Source organism: Rosa rugosa, chromosome 7 (genome assembly GCF_958449725.1).
Source record: "Rosa rugosa chromosome 7, drRosRugo1.1, whole genome shotgun sequence".
Lineage (NCBI taxonomy): Eukaryota > Viridiplantae > Streptophyta > Magnoliopsida > Rosales > Rosaceae > Rosa > Rosa rugosa.
The window spans coordinates 27,875,042-27,897,431 of record NC_084826.1 but is presented as its reverse complement, the minus strand read 5'-3'; the positions used below and the strand labels follow the sequence as shown (position 1 = coordinate 27,897,431).

Here is a 22,390-nt window from a genome sequence, read left to right as displayed (position 1 = left end):
GACTTTCTAATCCATTCAATCAGATTTGCCTTGTTACAAAGGCATTCGGTAACCACATTACTAACAAAATGAAGGATGCCTTCTATAGATGGTTGCACATGAGTATCTTCATCCTGGTACATCAGCCATTCAGTGAAACAAGAACTTGTGGTGATAACATAACCTCGACATTGAGAAGCCCAAATCAGAAGACGCTCCACAAGATACAAGAAGCAACCAGGTGATATGTAGTCTTTAACAACCCTCCAGTTTGCATTATAAGTTTCAACTAAAGCCTCAGATAATAGCCACATAACAGACACCTCTCTAGGCTTCTGACTGGTATTTCCAGCTTCAGTACTCGCACATAGGTTCTCAATAAAGTCCTTCCATGGTGGATTGGAGTCCAACTTCTTCACAAGCTTCTTACATAGTTCAAAATTCAGCATACCAGACCCGAGAATGGTCATTGCGATCCTTCCAATTTGACCATAAGACAGCTCGTTCTTTGAGCTGATGTATTCAACTATAACTTGATTAAGTACATTCTTTGAAGCATCAGTTCTTCTAAGAGAAATCATATTCTCTCTAAATGATTTCCTCCAATCTAAAGGAAACACGCAAGCAACAAACCTTTCAGTTGAGAAAGTTACAAATTTCTGCAGTGCCTTGGCATCTTGAGGCCTTCTCTTCAAACATTTGGAATTCAGGAGATATACCGCAACATCATAGATGAAGGTAAGAGCCCTGCTTTGGAAGAATGTTGAATCAGAACTCTGGATAGAGAACTTGAAAAGCTCATCAAGCTTTTCCAAAACCTTAATGCCTACAGCAAGCAGTTCTGAACTCCAATATTTCTGAGCAGCTGAAATAAGCTGGCGAACATCAATGGAGACCAACTTCCCATGACTTTGGAAATAACTTTTGTCCACATCTCTGACCCAATCAGCATCAGGGAAGAGTAAAACGTACACAGGATTCATTTGATTAGATAGCCTCCATACTCCCAAGTAGTTTAAACAAAACTTTTGATAACTTCTGTTTACATTAACACCTTGGGTTTCAAGGCATCCTAGACATTCAATCACGAGAACAATCTTTTCCTTCCAAAAATTCCAGAAGTAAACTAGGGATTCGATGGAAACCTGATTTTGGGATATCATGTCTTCAGAATGCTTCACAAAATCACTGATCAATTCTTTTTCCCACAAATAAGTATCAGTCCTTGAAAAAATGGGAATCCAACATTTTTCGAGCAGGTAACACTTCACCTATAATACTTGCATGTCTCTGAGAAGCCTTCATTTGATGTTTCAACACAGCCAAATTATCCTGCTCATTCAATAAGATATCAACCTCGGTGCAAACCAACTCATAAAAGTCGTCAGCTGTCTCATTCTTGGCAACTGACTTGGCTTTTTTCAAAAGAGCTTCTTGTTGTGCAAACTTCTTCATGGGCCAGCCCTTGCTGCCAGATGACCAAAGAGAGCTGGCAAGTACATAGAATAGGATATGCATTGAGGCATCTTTGAATTCACCTGCCTTTCCAAGATAATTGGATTTAAGTAGAATTTCGCCTTTAATCTGTGCAATCTCCGCAGCTTCCAAATAGTTTCCAAATTGATCTTCCAGCAAAAGAAGTTCATCAAGGCTACCCAAACTCCTCAAAAAATTCCGCATCAATGATATAGACTGGAAGGCTTTAACAAATTTCATCATGGATCTTTTATCTTTCGTCTTATGATAGTGGAGTGCAGAGCTCTCTAGAAATTCTTGTTCCATCTTATGTATCCCCTCTTCTCCTCTAGTTAAAGAAGAGTTCTCTACTGCATGCCTTTTCCAATAATCGATGTATCCCAAACCTTTATCAAAGAGTTTGCCTTTGGCACAGACAGAGAGACACTCTAAAAAAATTGAACATATCTTAGTGATCAATTTGAGTAGCATATGAGTGAAGCAACAAGAGTGGGAGTTAAGGCACTGACCAGGGTTTACTTTAACGTCTAGAGAAGAAGGTAATACTCTGGCTCCAGGAGACAAAGGCGGCGGCGGCGGCACCTACACGAAGATGGTGATTAGAACACAAGTGCGAAACACGAAACTCTCAATACCTACTGCCATTGCTTCTACTACAATGTCACTTTCCAGTGTATGCACATCATAAATATAAACATTTTCAATACAATCTGAACAAAAAGAATATATAAATGAAAATGGAAGCATATAATACATAAAGGTGTTGAATTTTGAGATTAAGAGCATCCAACAATTCGGCATTCGAAACCCTAAAAACATTCAGCAGCTCTTTCCAATTCAGTATCACCACATTTCTCAAAATATATCCTGGCTGCACCAATAGAATTAAGAAAATGAATTCCATAGAGATTTCATCACTAATCGGGAGTACACACACAAACAGGAAGCAAAAAAAATTGAAGATTCAAGTCTAACAGATGATAGATCAAACAAAATCACAGAAACGACATCACCATTTCACACTAATATAATTGCTTGTAGACAAAGGTAAAATGATGTAAAATAGGCATACCTGCTCTTTCATATTCCCCCAAATCAGAAAAACATCTCGCAGCAGAATCAGCCTTCCCTATAGCATCAAATATTTCAGCAGCTTCCCTAAGAATAGAATTAGCCTCTTCAGGATTTGACATTCGCATACGGTCAGCAATAGCTTTAAGGCCAGCAGCTTTGGACCTTTGTTCCCAATAAGTGTCACCAGCTAATTCAAAGCACATTGTGGCCATTTCATAGTTATTCTCACGATATAGCTACAAGATACATATAGAACAAGTGAGAAAAAGTTATGAAAATAGTGGCATGTTGCTTAAAATATATCATGAATACTAGTGAGCAAGTGTGGTATATTGAGTACTACTGCAATATCAACTCTTTTCATAGTTCATATCTCTTCTTTCTTAGTACTATTTTCCAAAACTGTTAAATATAAAGACTGAGCAAACCTTAATCCCACGGGATCTCCACTCCTCTGTGCTGCTTGCAACTTGCATGGCTTGTGCAAGTGAATCATCAAGTCGCCTAACTTGCACAAGACATTTCTTCTTCCAATAGTCAAACATGGGTTTCGAAATCTCCTCTACAGTTTCACAAATCCACAATCTCTGTCTGGTGCGAGTAACAGCAACATATAACTGCTTCAATTCAGAGCATAATATGTTGTGTTTCGCTTCACTGAAACTTGGAAATTTCTTAGGTAATGTAGAGTCTAGTAAATCTTGTTCCTTCATGTAATCATAAATAACCCTCCATTGATTTTTCAAAGGAGATGAGCTGAAAAAGTTGTACAAGAGTACATCCTGCAAAGACAATATACAAATGTCAGAAATAAACCAAAAATATATATAGATTTCAAAAACTGTTTAAGGAAAAAGGATTCGAGAGAGAATTGTAGAGAGAGATGTGTATTATTAATGAGAATAGGAGCCCTATATATAGGGATTACAAAGTGCTAGTTCTAATGTTACAAGGAATACCAATCCGTGTAGGATTGAGAAATCTAGAACCTTCTCTCCTATTCCTATTCCTAGTTTGATAAGGCACACTAAATCGATATTCCCTCAACACTCCCCCTTGTGCCGCTTCAAACTTGGTAGTGACGCTTCATCCGTTGCCTCGTTAAAAACCTTGCCAGGTAACAAAAACCCTGTGGGATAAAAATAACCCTGGTCGAAGGACAAAAAGAGCACAACACGTCCTTCACTCTTCGAGATCGAACATGTAGACATCATAACTCCCCTCGATGTCGATATCTCCCCCTGATTGCTACAATCGTGGGAGTTCGGATAACTTTCTCAATCCGATGCTCTTCACATGTTTCTCGAAGGTGGATTTAGGTAACGACTTAGTGAATAAGTCCGCTACATTATCCTCTGATCAGATTTGATTCACTTCAATCTTTAGAAGTGATTGTTGTTGCTGATTATAAAAGAACTTAGGCGATATATGCTTGGTGTTGTCGCCCTTGATGAAACCTAACTTCATTTGTTCAATACAAGCTGCATTATCCTCATAAATGCATGTAGGTTCATCTGTGGTAGACTTCAAACCACAACTTCCTTGAATATGTCGAATCACAGACCTTAGCCATATACATTCATGAACGGCTTCATGTAGAGCAATAATCTCTGCATGATTCGAGGAAGTAGCAACAAGGGTCTGTTTCGTAGACCTCCAAGATATCGCAGTGCTTCCCATGGTAAAGACATAACCAGTTTGGGAGCGACCTTTGTGAGGGTCAGAGAGGTACCCTGCATCAGCAAAACCCATCAAGACATCATTGTCGTTTTGATGGAGGGAGATAGGAGGACGCCGGCCATCATGAGCGGCGGCGGCGCCGGCGGCGACAACATGGCTGGCGGCCATTCCATGGACAGGGGCGTTATGCCTTTTGGGGTCCGATCCCAACTTTCCGTCATTCCTTTTCTCTCTGTAGGGATAGAATAGACCCATATCAATCGTACCTCTTAGGTATCGAAAGATTGTCTTTACACCAATCCAATGGCGGCGTGTTGGCGCAGAGCTATGTCGAGCTAACAAGTTCACTGCGTAGGAGATGTCTGGTCTTGTGCATTGAGCTAAGTACAATAATGCGCCTATTGCACTTAAATAGGGCACTTCGGCCTCTAATGGTTCTTCGTCCTCATCCCTTGGACGAAACGGATCTTTTCCGGGCTCAAGACTACGACCAATCATGGGAGTACTCACAGGCTTTGCTTTGTCTTCATTAAAGCGCCTTAGGATTTTCTGAGTATATGCAGACTGATGGATCAAAATCCCATCACTACGGTGCTCGAGTTCTAAACCGAGACAAAACCGTGTCTTCCCAAGATCTTTCATCTCAAATTCGAATTTCAAGTATTTAGCAGTTTCCTTTAACTCATCTAGAGTTCCAATTAGGTTCATGTCATCGACATAAACTGCTACGATTGCAAATCCGGAACTTGTTCTTTTAATGAACACGCATGGGCATATTTCATTGTTAATATATCCCTTCCCAATCAAGTAGTCACTTAGACGGTTATACCACATCTGTCCGGATTGTTTTAATTCATATAGTGAGCGTTTTAATCTTATTGAAAACGCGCTCCGTGGTTTAGAGCCATTTGATTTGGGTAATTGAAGTCCATCTGGAACCTTCATATATATCTCTGAATCTAGATCCCCATAGAGATATGTTGTAACCACATCCATAAGCTGCATGTCAAGTTTTTCGGAAACTACCAAACTGACAAGGTAGCGGAAAATTATAACGTCCATTACGGGAGAATATGACTCCTCGTAGTCGATTCCAGGGCGTTGTGAGAAACCTTGCGCCACAAGGCGGGCTTTATATCTTACCACCTCATTTTTCTCATTACGCTTTCTAACAAAGACCCATTTATGGCCAACAGGATTTACACTTGGGGGTGTCTGCGTTACAGGCCCAAATACCTGTCTCTTTGTTAGTGAATCCAATTCAACCTGGATCGCATCTTTCCATTTAGGCCAATCTGCTCTTCGTTGACATTCTTCAACAGAGCGAGGTTCGATATCATCATATTCTATAATTCCTTTTGCAATATGATATGCAAATTCATCATCAATCGCCATAGAATTTCTATCCATCATCTCATGTACACTAGTGTAATTTCTGGAGATCTCTCTATTCTCTGGAGTTGGTTCTGACATTGGAGCGTCCCCCAATGATGTCTCTTGGACATAACCATAATCCGGAATATTCTCATGAGATGGATTATTCACATCGATGATTAATGGATTATTTTGTGCCAAACTCGCTTTCTTTCTTGGGCGAGAATCCATCGAACCTATGGGCCTCCCGCGCTTCCTGGCAGGAGCCATGGGCCTAGCCACAACGTCACCATCACTGTGAGAGGGGACGTTGGCGCCATGCTCAAATCCTCTTGAGTTAGCGTCATGTCCTCTAGTTTTAGGGACATCAATCCTTGCAGGCACGTTTGCAGCAGGTATGTGTGATCTCGTCACGTTAGCGATATCAGAAAACGCATCAGGCATCGATTCTGCTACGTTCTGAAGATCGAGAATTCTCCGCACTTCAGTTTCGGACTGTGCGGTTCGGGGATCAAGATGAGACAGAGTGGGGACAGACCACGACAATTCCTGTCGTTCCTGTTGAACATTGATGTTCTTATCTCCCTCTAACGACGGGAAGACTGTCTCATCGAAGTGACAATCCGCAAATCTAGCGGTAAAGAGATCGCCTGTCAAGGGTTCTATGTAGCGGATAATCGTTGGAGAATCATATCCAACATAAATGCCTAATCGTCTTTGAGGACCCATTTTGGTGCGCTGTGGCGGCGCAATTGGCACATAAACTGCACACCCAAATATGCGTAAGTGTGAGACATTAGGCTCATACCCAGTCACCATCTGGGACGCAGAAAAGGGTTGAGTGGCAGTGGGCCTCAAACGAATAAGCACAGCTGCATGCAATATTGCATAGCCCCAAGCAGAAATAGGGAGATTGGTGCGCATTACCAATGCCCTAGCGACCATTTGTAGTCGTTTAATGGCGGCTTCTGCGAGACCATTTTGGGTGTGAACATGAGGAACTGGATGTTCAACTTCTATCCCAATGGACATGCAATAATCATCAAAAGTTTTTGATGTAAACTCCCCAGCATTGTCTAATCTTATAGACTTAATAGGATGAGCAGGGTGGTGAGCCCTTAACTTAATGATTTGTGCTAGGAGTTTAGTGAATGCAGCGTTCCTTGTGGACAATAGCATGACATGTGACCAGCGTGTCGATGCATCAACCAATACCATAAAATATCGAAATGGTCCGCATAGTGGTTGGATAGGTCCACAAATATCACCTTGGATTCTTTGCAAGAATGGTATATTTTCTTTAGTGTCCTTTGCATAGGATGGTCTCGATCCTAACTTTGCTAAAGAGCAGGCTTTGCAGAACGAATAATGGGCTTTAGGAATAACCAATGAGGATTTTGGTTGAGCCATGAAGTCACAATTGACTTTAGAAGTAGAAATTGGAGTCAGGGGAGCAGAGGTGGCGTCAAAGCCACCCTTGAGCCGCAGGGGGGATGGCGGCGCCGGCTAGTGGTGGCCGGACTTGATGGGGGAAGGCGCCGTGAGGCGCAGGTGCTCCTCCTTGATCCAAATTTCGAGTTTTACTTCCTTTCGTTCTGAAAAAGGGATGTCCGTGTGAAGTCTTTAATATACGGATCATCATGTCACGACCTGGGTGTCCCAAACGGTCGTGCCAAAGCCTATATGTGTCGGAATCCCATAAATCATCTCTCATGACATGGTTGGAGTCAATGACTCGAATAGTGGTTGCATACAACCCACTAGAGCGACACAGAAGTTTCTCTAATACTCGTTTATGTCCGTAGTCATTAGAGGTGATGCAAAGGAACTCTTGTCCATTCTCACGATGTGTTTTCACATGAAAATCATTGGTACTTACATCTTGTAAGTAATAAAGTTCGAAAAATATATCCATGACATGAGATAAAATCAATCGATACTTTATTAATAATAGCCAATGATTACATCAAAGTTTCTTGACCAAAATCTAATCCAACATAAAAATCAAACCGTAGACAAATCGTAGTCACTCAATCCGTTCGGTAATTTCAATTTGGTTGTGACCAGGTAAGGTAAGGCGAGATTTTGGTGGAGCGTTGCTCACTTTTAAAACCGTTCTCTCAGATCAAACCTTGTCTAGACATCACAATTACTCTTGAGTACGCCTAGAGGGAAAGAGTTAATACAATAAGTCATTTTATTGATTTAAGGCATAATTGCCATTACATAATTCTTGGAAAAATAAAAGACTATAAATAAAAATCTGCGGCATTTTATCTTCCTCGCCAGATTTAAAGTCTTTGTGAACTCGATGTCTTGATCACCATGATGCGACTACCTTCGTAGGTACATAGCAAATTCAGGTCCTTTGATCAGACGTTCCATATCAGAAATAGACACCATAAAGAGGATTCTCCCTTGATTGAGGCGCATTGGCGCAATATGCATAGTCCCTAGGACTGGTGGCGTTGGAAAGTGGTGCCCATGGCCAACGTTGGCTCCATGGTTTCCAACCCTATGTCCCTCAAAATCACGCCTCCTACGGTCGTGTGATTGTCGCCTTGAGCGATTACCTTCTTGAGCATTTCGATCGTATGGATCATGACGTCGATGGCGACTTTCTCTAGCCATAGGACGATGCTCTTGATGGCTCTCTTGAAGCCTATCAAATTCTCTTTTCACAAGTTCATTGCCATGTCTTTCAGCAGTGGCCATAGCTTCAATAAGCTGTTGGAAACTTGTGATCCGTCTTACATTTACATGAGTCCGGAATAAGTCAGAGGACCTCATAGCACAGGCGGGGAAGGTATTGAGGGTTTTCTCAATCAACTGGTCTTCTGTGATCATCTTTCCACAGAGACGCATCATTACTCTGATGCGGAGGGCTTCCGAATAAAATAGCATGACCGTGTCAAATTCAGAGAAGCGAAGATCTTTCCATTCTGCTTCTGTATTCGGAAGTGTGGAGTCACGAACATTGCCATATCGTTCGCGAAGCGCATGCCAAAGCTTTATGGCGCTATCCTCATTTATGAACTCAAACTGTAGGTCACTATCCATGTGACGTTTCATGAAGGCAAGTGCCTTGGAATTATCTTTCTCAGTTTGAGGGTCTGGAGCTGTTTCTATAGGACAAAGCTCTTGGATAGTATGCAATAAATCACGGGCAATAAGGTGGATCTCAACATCAGTGACCCAAAATAAGTACCTTTTGCCTGCATAATCCAATGGAACAAAATCGAGTTTGTTCATGTTTGACATCCTGAAAGATGAAACAAGAACAAGTTAGTTTCGGAGTCAATGCTTCCACGAAAACTAATATAAATAAGATTTCCGAGCTATGCTACCAAGAAATCGATTTCCAAGAATAATTGGATTAGACCGAAACAATGATGTTTGAATGGTCAAAATAGATGCTCATGAACGCTCTTAGTCCGTAGCATACGAACGCTCTTAGTTCGTTAAATCGATGCTTACGGACGCTCTTAGTCCGAAGTCTTACAAACGCTCTTAGTTCGTTAATTGCGTGAATCCCCACGATTCAGCTTTTCAAGAATCGAACCCACGTTATAAGAAAGGTGGGATGAAGAAGAAGGGAGGTTTTTAAGTCCCCGAGAAAAGAAGAAATATTTAAATTTCAAAATCTAGGAACTTCAAAACTTACTCATTTGGATACTTACTTGTTGGTATTGGGATTTGAATCACGCGTGTGTCGATGCAGGCGTGATGGAGCGAAGCAGTCCGAGTAGAGGCGTGCAGCAGTGAGTTATATGTGCAGCAGGGGCTGCAGGAGGATGCTGGGCCGAGAGGTGCAGTAAGGCTGCAGGGGTGGGAGCTGCTAGACGCAAAGCTTCAGGCGTACGGGCCCGTAGGAGGTAGCAGCGGGCGCAACAGGTGCTGCAGGGAGCAGCAGACGTGCGGCAGAGCTGTAGAGGGCAGCAGGCAGCGACGCAGGGGCGTGTGGCTGCAGGTGCAGCGCGCAGGGCAGTAGGGGCTGCTGTGATGTGGTAGGGCTAGCTCGGGCCAGGTGGCTTCGGCAGATTTTGGTGAAGAGGGTTGATTGGGTTTTGCTTTGTGGCTAGAGTCGTGCTGATAACGTGTTTAAGGAAAAAGGATTCGAGAGAGAATTGTAGAGAGAGATGCGTATTATTAATGAGAATAGGAGCCCTATATATAGGGATTACAAAGTGCTAGTTCTAATGTTACAAGGAATACCAATCCGTGTAGGATTGAGAAATCTAGAACCTTCTCTCCTATTCCTATTCCTAGTTTGATAAGGCACACTAAATCGATATTCCCTCAACAAAAACATGTCAAGATCCAGCTGACTGAATATCACAATCAAATATTATTGCAGCACAAAACAATTCAAATTCTGATGTAGAGCCAATATCAACAAAAAAGTAATTCCCTAGGAAAATGATGTTTGAAAATATATAAAATAAGAAAAAGAAATATAGAAGAAGAATTAATCCACTGCAGAAGCATTCTTAAAAACAAAATTAAATTTAAATCAATGATAAAAACTTCTGTGCCATTAAAAGTCAAATATATGAGCATATATTTGTGATCACCTGAAACTCAAGGCCCTTGCACTCAACTGTGGTTAGGACAAGAGCATGCTTCCCAACAACATTGGAAATTTCTTTTCGAGTACTATCATCTCGCACCAATATCACCTGCTCTGCACCAAAGCCAACTATATTTCCACTATTTCCAAATATTTTGATGATTGCATTTTCATTTTCTCCAGATTCAAGCACAACCGGAGCTTCTCCATAAATCAGACTGCTTTCTGGTTTTAAAACATCAATTGAAAAAGGAAAAAAGCGATATAGTAGCTCAATAATGCTCTGTGATAACTTCAATATACCAGCATGGGTACGGAAGTTTTGAGTCAAATGATATATTTCAGAAATTTGGCCTTTTTCTTTTCTTTCATCTTGCTTATTGCACGTTGAAGGAATATCGATTTAGTGTGCCTTATCAAACTAGGAGTAGCAATAGAAGAGAAGGTTCTAGATTTCCCAATCCTACACGGATTGGTATTCCTTGTAACATTAGAACTAGCACTTTGTAATCCCTATATATAGGGCTCCTATTCTCAATAATAATACACATCTCTCTCTACAATTCTCTCTCAATTCTATTTTACTTAAACACGTTATCAGCACGACTCTAGCCACAAAAACAAAAACCAAAAACCCGAAAGTTCTTCTCACCAAAATCTGCCGCAAGCACTTGCCTGCAACTATTCTGCCTACCTGCGTGCCTACTGCCCCAGCAGCCCCTAGCCAGAGCTAGCCAAGCCTTCGCTGCAGCCTGCTCCTTGCGCGCCCCTGCGCTCCGTGCTGCCCTCCTGCGCGCCCGTGCGTCTGCAGCCCCGCGTCGCTGTCCTGCTGCTCCTGCAGCTCTACCGCACATCTGCTGTCCCTGCAGCACCTATGCGCCCCTGCGCACGCATCCCTACTGCCCCTGCAGCACCAACGCACACCGACTGCACCTCTCCCCTTTCCTGTGCACGTCCGTCTGTTTGCAGGCTCCGAACCATCTAGTTCGGAACATCGGATCAAAATATTTTCTTCATCAAAGTTGTTCATCTCTGTCTCTTCTATCTGACCTCCGAATTTCAGCCTTATCGGAGTTATTTTGAGACCAGTACAACAATCAAAGTGAAAACTGTTCAGAAGAGAATTTGCTCCGAATTTCAACAAGCTTGACCTTATAAACATTCGCTGCACGCCTCTACTCGGATTGCTTCGCTCCATCACGCCTGCATCGACACGCGCGTGATCCAAATACAAGTAAGTATTCAAAAAAGTTTTGAAGTTCCTATAATTCAAATATTTCTTCTTTTCTCGGGGACTTGAAAACCTCCCTTCTTCTACATCCCACCTTTCTTATAACGTGGGTTCGATTCTTGAAAAGCGGAATCGTGGGGATTCACGCAATTAACGAACTAAGAGCGTTCGTAAGACTTCGGACTAAGAGCGTCCGTAAGCATCGATTTAACGAACTAAGAGCGTTCGTATGCTACGGACTAAGAGCGTTCGTGAGCATCTATTTTGACCATTCAAACATCATTGTTTCAGTCTAATCCAAATTTCTTGGAAATCGATTTCTTGGTAGCATTAAGGCTCGGAAATCTTAATACTAGTTTTCGTGGAAGCATTGACTCCGAAACTAATCCGTTCTTGTTTCTCTTTTTTTTTGGATATCAAACTTGAACGAGCTCGATTTTACTCCATTGGATTCTACGGGCACGGGATATTTATTTGCCTACAATCCAAGAGCCATGTTCTAAAGGAACCGCTCAAGACTCACAAACTGAGATAGAAAATTCCAGGGCATTTACCCTGATGAAGCGCCACATGAAGATGGCCCTCCAGTTTGAGTACATGAATGAGGATAACGCTAACAACCTTTGGGTTGCGCCTAGTGAACGTTTTAGTAACATTCACAACTTTCCGAACATGGAAGCACGATGAAATAATATCTGCTTCACTAAAACTTTGAAAGAGTTATGAAATATTGTTCGGAGGCTCTCTGCATCATATTATTTATGCATGATTGTGGAAAACACAAAAGAACAAATTGATTGAGAAAACCCTAACATGACCGTAGGAGTCATGACGTTGAGGGTATAGGGTTGGACACCATGGCGCCACTTTTGGCCATGATTGCACTATTCCAACACCATTGGTCCTAGGGACCATATGTATTATGTCAATACACCTCAATCAAGAGAGCATCCTCTTCATGGTATTTTATGGAGTACCTGATCAATGGTAATCAAGATATCGAGCTATAAAAGACTTTTAATCTGGCGATGAAGATAGAATTCCGCAGATTTTTTATATAGTCTTTTAATTTCCAAGAATTATGTAATGGCCATTAAGCCTTAAATCAATAAAATGACTTTTTGTATTAACTTTTTCCCTCTAGGCGTACTCAAGAGTACTTGTGATGTCTAGGCAAGGTTTGATATGAGAGAACGGTTTTAAAAGTGAGCAACGCTCTACCAAAATCTCGCCTTACCTTACCTGGTCACAACTAAATTGAAATTACCGAACGGATTGAGTGACTACGATTTGTCTACGGTTTGATTTTTATGTTGGATTAGATTTTGGTCACGAAACTTTGATGTAATCATTGGCTATTATTAATAAAGTGTCGATTTCTTTCGACTTTATTACTTCAATGATATAAGAGCCAATGGTTTTCATGTGGAAACACATTGTGAGAATGGACAAGAGTTCCTTTGCATCACCTCTAATGACTACGGACATAAACGAGTCTTAGAGAAACTTATGTGTCGCTCTAGTGGGTTGTATGCAACCACTATTCGAGTCATTGAATCCAACCATGTCATGAGAGATGATTTATGGGATTCCGACACATATAGGCTTTGGCACGACCGTTTGGGACACCCAGGTCGTGACATGATGATCCGTATATTAAAGACTTCACACGGACATCCCTTTTTCAGAACGAAAAGAAGTAAAACTCGGTTTTTGGACACCGAAGGAGCCCCTGCGCCTCACGGTGCCGTTCACCCCCCAAATCCGGCCATCCTTGGCCGGCGCCGCCTTCCCCCTGCGGCCTCAGGGTGGCATTGACGCCACCAAGGCTCCTTTGTTTCCAACTTTTACTTCTAACGTCACTTGTGACTTTGTGGCTCAACCGAAAATCCTCATTGGTTGTTTCTAAAGCCCATCATTCGTTCTACAAAGCCTGCTCTTTAGCAAAGTTAGGATCGAGACCATCCTATGCAAAGGACACCAAAGAAAATATACCATTCTTGCAAAGAATCCAAGGTGATATTTGTGGACCTATTCAACCACCATGCGGACCATTTCGATATTTTTATGTGTTGGTTGACGCATCAACACGCTAGTCACATGTCATGCTATTGTCCACAAGGAACGTTGCATTTGCTAAACTCCTAGCACAAATAATTAAGTTACGGGCTCACCACCCTGATCATCCTATTAAGTCTATAAGATTAGACAATGCTGGGGGAGTTTACATCAAAACCTTTTGATGATTATTGCATGTCCATTGGGATAGAAGTTGAACATCCAGTTCCTCATGTTCACACCCAAAATGGTCTCGCAGAAGCCGCCATTAAACGACTACAAATGGTCGCTAGGGCATTGGTAATGCGCACCAATCTCCCTATTTCTGCTTGGGGCTATGCAATATTGCATGCAGCTGTGCTTATTCGTCTGAGGCCCACTGCCACTCAACCCTTTTCCGCGTCCCAGATGGTGACTGGGTATGAGCCTAATGTCTCACACTTATGCATATTTGGGTGTGCAGTTTATGTGCCAATTGCGCCGCCACAGCGCACCAAAAATGGGTCCTCAAAGACGATTAGGCATTTATGTTGGATATGATTCTCCAACGATTATCCGCTACATAGAACCCTTGACAGGCGATCTCTTTACCGCTAGATTTGCGGATTGTCACTTCGATGAGACAGTCTTCCCGTCGTTAGGGGGAGATAAGAACATCAATGTTCAACAGGAACGACAGGAATTGTCGTGGTCTGTCCCCACTCTGTCTCATCTTGATCCCCGAACCGCACAGTCCGAAATTGAAGTGCGGAGAATTCTCGATCTTCAGAACGTAGCAGAATCGATGCCTGATGCGTTTTCTGATATCGCTAAAGTGACGAGATCAGTCATACCTGCTGCAAACGTGCCTGCAAGGATTGATGTCCCTAAAAGTAGAGGACATGACGCCAACTCAAGAATGCATGAGCATGGCGCCAACGTCCCATCTCTCAATGATGGTGACGTTATGGCTAGGCCCACGGCTCCCTCCAGGAAGCGCGGGAGGCCCATAGGTTCGATGGATTCTCGCCCAAGAAAGAAAGCGAGTTTGGCACAAAATAATCCATTAATCATCGATGTGAATAATCCATCTCATGAGAATATTCCGGATTATGGTTATGTCCAAGAGACATCATTGGGGGGACGCTCCAATGTCAGAACCAACTCCAGAGAATAGAGAGATCTCCATAAATTACACTAGTGTACATGAGATGATGGATAGAAATTCTATGGCGATTGATGATGCATTTGCATATCATATTGCAAAAGGAATTATAGAATATGATGATATCGAACCTCGCTCTGTTGAAGAAAGTCAACGAAGAGCAGATTGGCCTAAATGGAAAGATGCGATCCAGGTTGAATTGGATTCACTAACAAAGAGACAGGTATTTGGGCCTGTAACGCAGACACCCCCAAGTGTAAAGCCTGTTGGCCATAAATGGGTCTTTGTTAGAAAGCGTAATGAGAAAAATTGAGGTGGTAAGATATAAAGCCTGCCTTGTGGCGCAAGGTTTCTCACAACGCCCTGGAATCGACTACGAGGAGACATATTCTCCCGTAATGGACGTTATAACGTTCCGCTACCTTGTCAGTTTGGTAGTTTCCGAAAAACTTGACATGCAGCTTATGGATGTGGTTACAGCATATCTCTATGGGGATCTAGATTCAGAGATATATATGAAGGTTCCAGATGGACTTCAATTACCCAAATCAAGTGGCTCTAAACCACGGAGCGCGTTTTCAATAAGATTAAAACGCTCACTATATATATGGATTAAAACAATCCGGGGCGGATGTGGTATAACCGTCTAAGTGACTACTTGATTGGGAAGGGATATATTAACAATGAAATATGCCCATGCGTGTTCATTAAAAGAACAAGTTCCGGATTTGCAATCGTAGCAGTTTATGTCGATGACATGAACCTAATTGGAACTCTAGATGAGTTGAAGGAAACTGCTAAATACTTGAAATCCGAATTTGAGATGAAAGATCTTGGGAAAACACGGTTTTATCTCGGTTTAGAACTCGAGCACTGTAGTGATGGGATTTTGATCTATCAGTCTGCATATACTCAGAAAATCCTAAGGCGCTTTAATGAAGATAAAGCAAAGCCTGTGAGTACTCCCATGATTGGTCGTAGTCTTGAGCCCGGAAAAGATCCGTTTCGTCCAAAGGATGAGGACAAAGAACCATTAGAGGCCGAGGTGCCCTATTTAAGTGCAATAGGCGTCATTATTGTATTTAGCTCAATGCACAAGACCAGACATCTCTTTTGCAGTGAACTTGTTAGCTCAACATAGCTCTGCGCCAACACGCCGCCATTGGATTGGTGTAAAGGACAATCTTTCGATAACCTAGGAGGTACGATTGATATGGGCCTATTTTATCCCTACAGAGAGAAAAGGAATGACGGAAAGTTGGGATCGGACCCCAAAAGGCAAAACGCCCCCGTCCATAGAATGGCCACCGGCCATGTTGCCGCCGCCGGCGCCGCCGCCGCTCTTGGTGGCCGGCGTCCTCCTATCTCCCTCCATCAAAACGACAATGATGTTTTGATGGGATTTGCTGATGCAGGGTACCTCTCTGACCCTCACAAAGGTCGCTCCCAAACAGGTTATGTCTTTACCATGGGAAGCACTGCGATATCTTGGAGGTCTACGAAACAGACTCTTGTTGCTACTTCCTCGAATCATGCAGAGATTATTGCTCTACATGAAGCCGTTCGTGAATGTATATGGCTAAGGTCTATAATTAGACATATTCAAGGAAGTTGTGGTTTGAAGTCTACCACAGATAAACCTACATGCAGTTATGAGGATAAAGCAGCTTGTATTGATCAAATGAAGTTAGGTTTCATCAAGGGCGACAACACCAAGCATATATCGCCTAAGTTCTTTTATAATCAGCAACAACAATCACTTCTAAAGATTGAAGTGAATCAAATCCGATTAGAGGATAATGTAGCGGACTTATTCACTAAGTCGTTACCTAAATCCACATTCGAGAAACATGTGAAGAGCATCGGATTGAGAAAGTTATCCGAACTCCCACGATTGTAGCAATCAGGGGGAGATATCGACATCAAGGGGAGTTATGATATCTACATGTTCGATCTCGAAAAGTGAAGGACGTGTTGTGCTCTTTTTGTTCTTCGACCAGGGTTATTTTTATCCCACAGGGTTTTTGTTACCTGACAAGGTTTTTAACGAGGCAACGGATGAAGCGTCACCACCAAGTTTGAAGCGGCACAAGGGGGAGTGTTGAAGGAATATCGATTTAGTGTGCCTTATCAAACTAGGAGTAGCAATAGGAGAGAAGGTTCTAGATTTCTCAATCCTACACGGATTGGTATTCCTTGTAACATTAGAACTAGCACTTTGTAATCCCTATATATAGGGCTCCTATTCTCAATAATAATACACATCTCTCTCTACAATTCTCTCTCAATTCTATTTTACTTAAACAGTTTGAAAATATATAAAATAAGAAAAAGAAATATAGAAGAAGAATTAATCCACTGCAGAAGCATTCTTAAAAACAAAATTAAATTTAAATCAATGATAAAAACTTCTGTGCCATTAAAAGTCAAATATATGAGCATATATTTGTGATCACCTGAAACTCAAGGCCCTTGCACTCAACTGTGGTTAGGACAAGAGCATGCTTCCCAACAACATTGGAAATTTCTTTTCGAGTACTATCATCTCGCACCAATATCACCTGCTCTGCACCAAAGCCAACTATATTTCCACTATTTCCAAATATTTTGATGATTGCATTTTCATTTTCTCCAGATTCAAGCACAACCGGAGCTTCTCCATAAATCAGACTGCTTTCTGGTTTTAAAACATCAATTGAAAAAGGAAAAAAGCGATATAGTAGCTCAATAATGCTCTGTGATAACTTCAATATACCAGCATGGGTACGGAAGTTTTGAGTCAAATGATATATTTCAGAAATTTGGCCTTTTTCTTTTCTTTCATCTTGCTTATTGCTTCTTGACTCCAACACAAACTTCTTGTAGAACAGATGCCGTATATCTTGGAACCTAAAATCAATACCCCTGGCAATTGTTTGTGCTGTATCACCAGAAAAAATAAATCCCTCATCAACATTGTTGCACATATGTTTGAACAAAGCAATTTGACTCATTGTGAGATCTTGAACCTCATCAATATAAATAAAATCCATCTGATCACCCACATATTTCTCATGCTTGAGTCGACGTTGAAGATCATTTACAAAGTCAGCCAGATCAAATTCACGATTTCCCATCTTCATTTTTTCATAATCTTGAAATATCTCATATATCTGTTCTCTTTTTTGCTTGCTTAAATTAGAAGCTCGGCCCTCTGACAATTTAACATAATCCTCCCGGCTGAGCTTCCCATCACATGTTTCTATAGCTCCCAAGCCACCTTTTATATGAGAAATAATCTCTGTAAAGACTCTTGCAACATCAAGGTTCTTAGTTAGCTGAGTATTAAAATGGGGCCAATATGATGAACTAAACCTCTCATAATTGACTTCTTTTGTCCTTATAAAGGCCTGGAACACAACTGATCTTGAATTTCTAAATTGGCCATGAGGAAGTGATGCATCGCAAAACCTTGCAAAGTATGAGTTACTCAATGTTCCATCAAGCATCATCAGGAACTTATAGAATGTTATCACAAGAGGGTAAGAACTCGGAGGAATATTATGAAATGAATCTTGGATGTCCTTGAATTGGGATTCCTCCTCATCAAAATCAACTATATCAATCAAACTTCTTTCAGCTGAGTCACTTCCACCACACGCAAAACTGCGAACATAGAAAACATGATGCAGAAAAATTTAGATATCAGAAGTCAGGACAGAAAGAGCATCTTGTACGAGCAAGTACATCAGCATTGCTTATCTAGCTAGCAAAGTAGGTACTAAAGCAGAATAATATTAGTAGACGAATAAAATGGTGAATCAAACTTCAAACAAAAGAGTGTCATCCATGATATTACAGAAATACAACTTTTTCTTTACCCAAAATTCATTTTCCCCCCCCCTCACCCATAAGAATAATATTGCAATCAAACCCATAATCTATGTGTGGTTTATAAGACAAGAAGCACTGTGTAATGATTTATTACATAATACTTATAATCACATTAAATATCTTATCAATGAGTAGTCTTCTCACCTTTTCAAATGTGTAACATGTTGCTTGATGGCAAAACATAGCTTAGGACTCACTGTAACGAAAAGCTGGCGTAGAATTTTCCCTTCAGTAGTTGCAGAACTTTGCTCATCATTGCTATTTTCAGTACCATAACATGCCTGCACAGCCAAATGGTGCCATTGTTCTCTTTGGAATAACTTCATGGTTAAGACGGTGGTCTTCCCAGTACCTGACCGTCCAACTATAAAAGAACTTCTACTATGAAGTATAATCTCCCTTTCTTGGTCTGTAACTTCAAACGGGAGATCCAATTCTCTACCCCCACAGTCAGAGAGCAAGTGGTTCACCAAACCAGATGATAAAGAGTAAAATTTCATTAGCAACAAACTCTCGCTGACCTGTGAATTCTCAACATAACTCCTGCCATCAGAAGTGTCACCAACAAAATCTCTCTTGGTTTCAGTGACACTAGGATCCTTGAACCGGGAAAATTCCAGAGAAAGTGGCCAGCTCTGTGGAACTTCTAAATCACTGGTCACAAATGAGAACCAAAGATATCAATCAGTAACTTGTTTAAAAGTTCATAATATGAAGAGATGGATTTCAAGATTATTATGACAAATATACAACATACCCGTCAAGATATTTCTCCTTGCAAAGATTAATAAAATCATCTGCATATCTGTTTAGAATAGTCTCCAGGCGATATTCCAACTTTGGGATATCCTCCAGGAGCAATATGTCCCAGACCCTTAATATTTGAATGTATCTCATATCCTTTGCAATGTCTGTTGTGCAAACAATATCCTTTTCAATGTCTGTTGTGCAAACAATATATAGAGATTTAACCTTAAATTTCCTCAAGATTAGTGAAGAGCTACTACAACTTGTCTCTACGTTGCGCTTCCTAGGTCTCCAGCCAGTTGAAAGCTTCAGTAGAAGGTTTAGTACTGACTTCTTCAGAGAGGCTGACGTCAGTTTCTTGAATGACTTCAAAAAGTTATCACTAAAAAGCACCTGTGTATAACCAAATAGTCCAAAGTCATAAAAAATATGGACCATGTGCCATTGCATGAAATCGAAGAAACAAATAACACCAAGTCCTTTACCTTCCATCTGGCATTTTTGAAAAGTATGCTGTCGGCATTGAGCAAATCATCCAATTGGTCCAACTCTTTCTTTACGTCTACTATGGCCTTGGCCAAATCCTTGTCTTGATCAGCATTAAAGAAGCATTCACGACTTTTGGCATCAAGAACCAAGGCCTTCCAAACAGAATCACTACTGCATAGAGTTTTTTCGTTGCCCAAAATCCAGAGACAGTGCCTAAAGTCATCAGAGGATCAATAGGTATTTCCACAAAACTAATTGATGAGATTAAAAAAGCATACAAATTCAAGCAAAAGTAAACCATACCTAGCCCTTGTGAGAGCAACATTGACTCTTTGAATATTTGAAATAAACTGAAGTGATTGATGGCTGTTGGATCTTACAGTGGACATTATAATTATGTCGTCTTCCCCACCCTGGAACCCGTCAACTGTATTTACCTTCACTTTAACCCGTCAGCACGACCATTTGATAAATAAATGTATACAACTGCACTATTATTTAACATAAAAATATAATAAAAATAATCCATTTGGAAACCAAAAACTTGAAAAATACTGAGATAAGACACAAATCCAACATACCTTTGTAAAGATTCCGCAGTACTTTCAAAACAATAGCGACCTCAACCATATTCTTTCGACTATGTCCATCCTCATCCTTCTCCTCTCTTCCATCATTTACATTTATAAAAGAATAAGTGTTTAAGGATAATAGAATTGAGAGAGAATTGTAGAGAGAGATGTGTGTATTATTATTGAGAATAGGAGCCCTATATATAGGGATTACAAAGTACTAGTTCTAATGTTACAAGGAATACCAATCCGTGTAGGATTGGGAAATCTAGAACCTTCTCTCCTATTGCTACTCCTAGTTTGATAAGGCACACTAAATCGATATTCCTTCAACACTCCCCCTTGTGCCGCTCAAACTTGGTGGTGACGCTTCATCCGTTGCCTCGTTAAAAACCTTGCCAGGTAACAAAAACCCTGTGGGATAAAAATAACCCTGGTCGAAGGACAAAAAGAGCACAACACGTCCTTCACTCTTCGAGATCGAACATGTAGACATCATAACTCCCCCTGATGTCGATATCTCCCCCTGATTGCTACAATCATGGGAGTTCGGATAACTTTCTCAATCCGATGCTCTTCACATGTTTCTCGAAGGTGGATTTAGGTAACGACTTAGTGAATAAGTCTGCTACAGTATCCTCTGATCGGATTTGATTCACTTTAATCTTTAGAAGTGTTTGTTGTTGCTGATTATAAAAGAACTTAGGTGATATGTGCTTGGTGTTGTCGCCCTTGATGAAACCTAACTTCATCTGCTCAATACAAACTGCATTATCCTCATAAATACATGTAGGTTCATCCGTGGTAGACTTCAAACCACAACTTCCTTGAATATGTCTTATTATAGACCTTAGCCATATACATTCTCGTTCGGCTTCATGTAGAGCAATAATCTCTGCATGATTTGAGGAAGTAGCAACAAGGGTCTACTTTGTAGACCTCCAAGATATCGCAGTGCTTCCCATGGTAAAGACATAACCAGTTTGGGAGCGACCTTTGTGAGGGTCAGAGAGGTACCCTGCATCAGCAAAACCCATCAAGACATCATTGTCGTTTTGATGGAGGGAGATAGGAGGACGCCGGCCACCATGAGCGGCGGCGGCAACATGGCCGGCGGCCATTCCATGGACGGAGGTGTTATGCCTTTTGGGGTCCGATCCCAACTTTCCGTCATTCCTTTTCTCTCTGTAGGGATAGAATAGGCCCATATCAATCGTACCTCTTAGGTATCGAAAGATGGTCTTTACACCAATCCAATGGCGGCGTGTTGGCGCAGAGCTATGTCGAGCTAACAAGTTCACTGCGAATGAGATATCCGGTCTTGTGCATTGAGCTAAGTACAATAATGCGCCTATTGCACTCAAATAGGGCACTTCGGCCTTTAATGATTCTTCGTCCTCATCCCTTGGACGAAACGGATCTTTTCCTGGCTCAAGACTACGACCAATCATGGGAGTACTCACAGGCTTTGCTTTATCTTCATGAAAGCGCCTTAGAATTTTCTGAGTATATGCAGACTGATGGACCAAAATTCCATCACTACGGTGCTCGAGTTCTAAACCGAGACAAAACCGTGTTTTCCCAAGATCTTTCATCTCAAATTCGGATTTCAAGTATTTAGCAGTTTCCTTTAACTCATCTAGAGTTCCAATTAGGTTCATGTCATCGACATAAACTGCTACGATTGCAAATCCGGAACTTGTTCTTTTAATGAACACGCATGGGCATATTTCATTGTTAATATATCCCTTCCCAATCAAGTAGTCACTTAGACGGTTATACCACATCCGTCCGGATTGTTTTAATCCATATAGTGAGCGTTTTAATCTTATTGAAAACGCGCTCCGTGGTTTAGAGCCATTTGATTTGGGTAATTGAAGTCCATATGGAACCTTCATATATATCTCTGAATCTAGATCCCCATAGAGATATGCTGTAACCACATCCATAAGCTGCATGTCAAGTTTTTCGGAAACTACCAAACTGACAAGGTAGCGGAACGTTATAACGTCCATTACGGGAGAATATGTCTCCTCGTAGTCGATTCCAGAGCGTTGTGAGAAACCTTGCGCCACAAGGCGGGCTTTATATCTTACCACCTCATTTTTCTCATTACGCTTTCT

The 22,390-nt window shown here is 41.3% G+C and overlaps 1 protein-coding gene across 1 annotated transcript; it reads right to left on the bottom strand.

Annotated features, from left to right (window-relative positions):
* Nucleotides 1-17,005: 17,005 nt before the first annotated feature.
* LOC133723959 (uncharacterized) lies at nucleotides 17,006-20,133 on the bottom strand. The gene is made up of 5 exons (XM_062150831.1): nucleotides 19,999-20,133; nucleotides 19,692-19,908; nucleotides 19,217-19,599; nucleotides 18,604-19,113; nucleotides 17,006-18,231 (listed from the first exon to the last, which is right to left on the bottom strand). Exons 1-5 carry the CDS (start codon nucleotides 20,082-20,084, stop codon nucleotides 17,013-17,015), a joined length of 2,415 nt encoding a protein of 804 aa, XP_062006815.1. The 5' UTR covers nucleotides 20,085-20,133; the 3' UTR covers nucleotides 17,006-17,012.
* Between the last annotated feature and the right edge of the window lie 2,257 nt (nucleotides 20,134-22,390).

What these genes read in the sequence shown, in the direction of transcription:
- LOC133723959 (XM_062150831.1), bottom strand. Translation starts at nt 20,084, where the DNA reads ATGTCCACTGTAAGATCCAACAGCCATCAATCACTTCAGTTTATTTCA. An exon ending in AAGGAGAAATATCTTGACGG is followed by an intron (nt 19,114 to 19,216) that starts GTATGTTGTATA and finishes ATTTGTGACCAG; the next exon opens with TGATTTAGAAGTTCCACAGA. An exon ending in CATGTTACACATTTGAAAAG is followed by an intron (nt 18,232 to 18,603) that starts GTGAGAAGACTA and finishes CTATGTTCGCAG; the next exon opens with TTTTGCGTGTGGTGGAAGTG.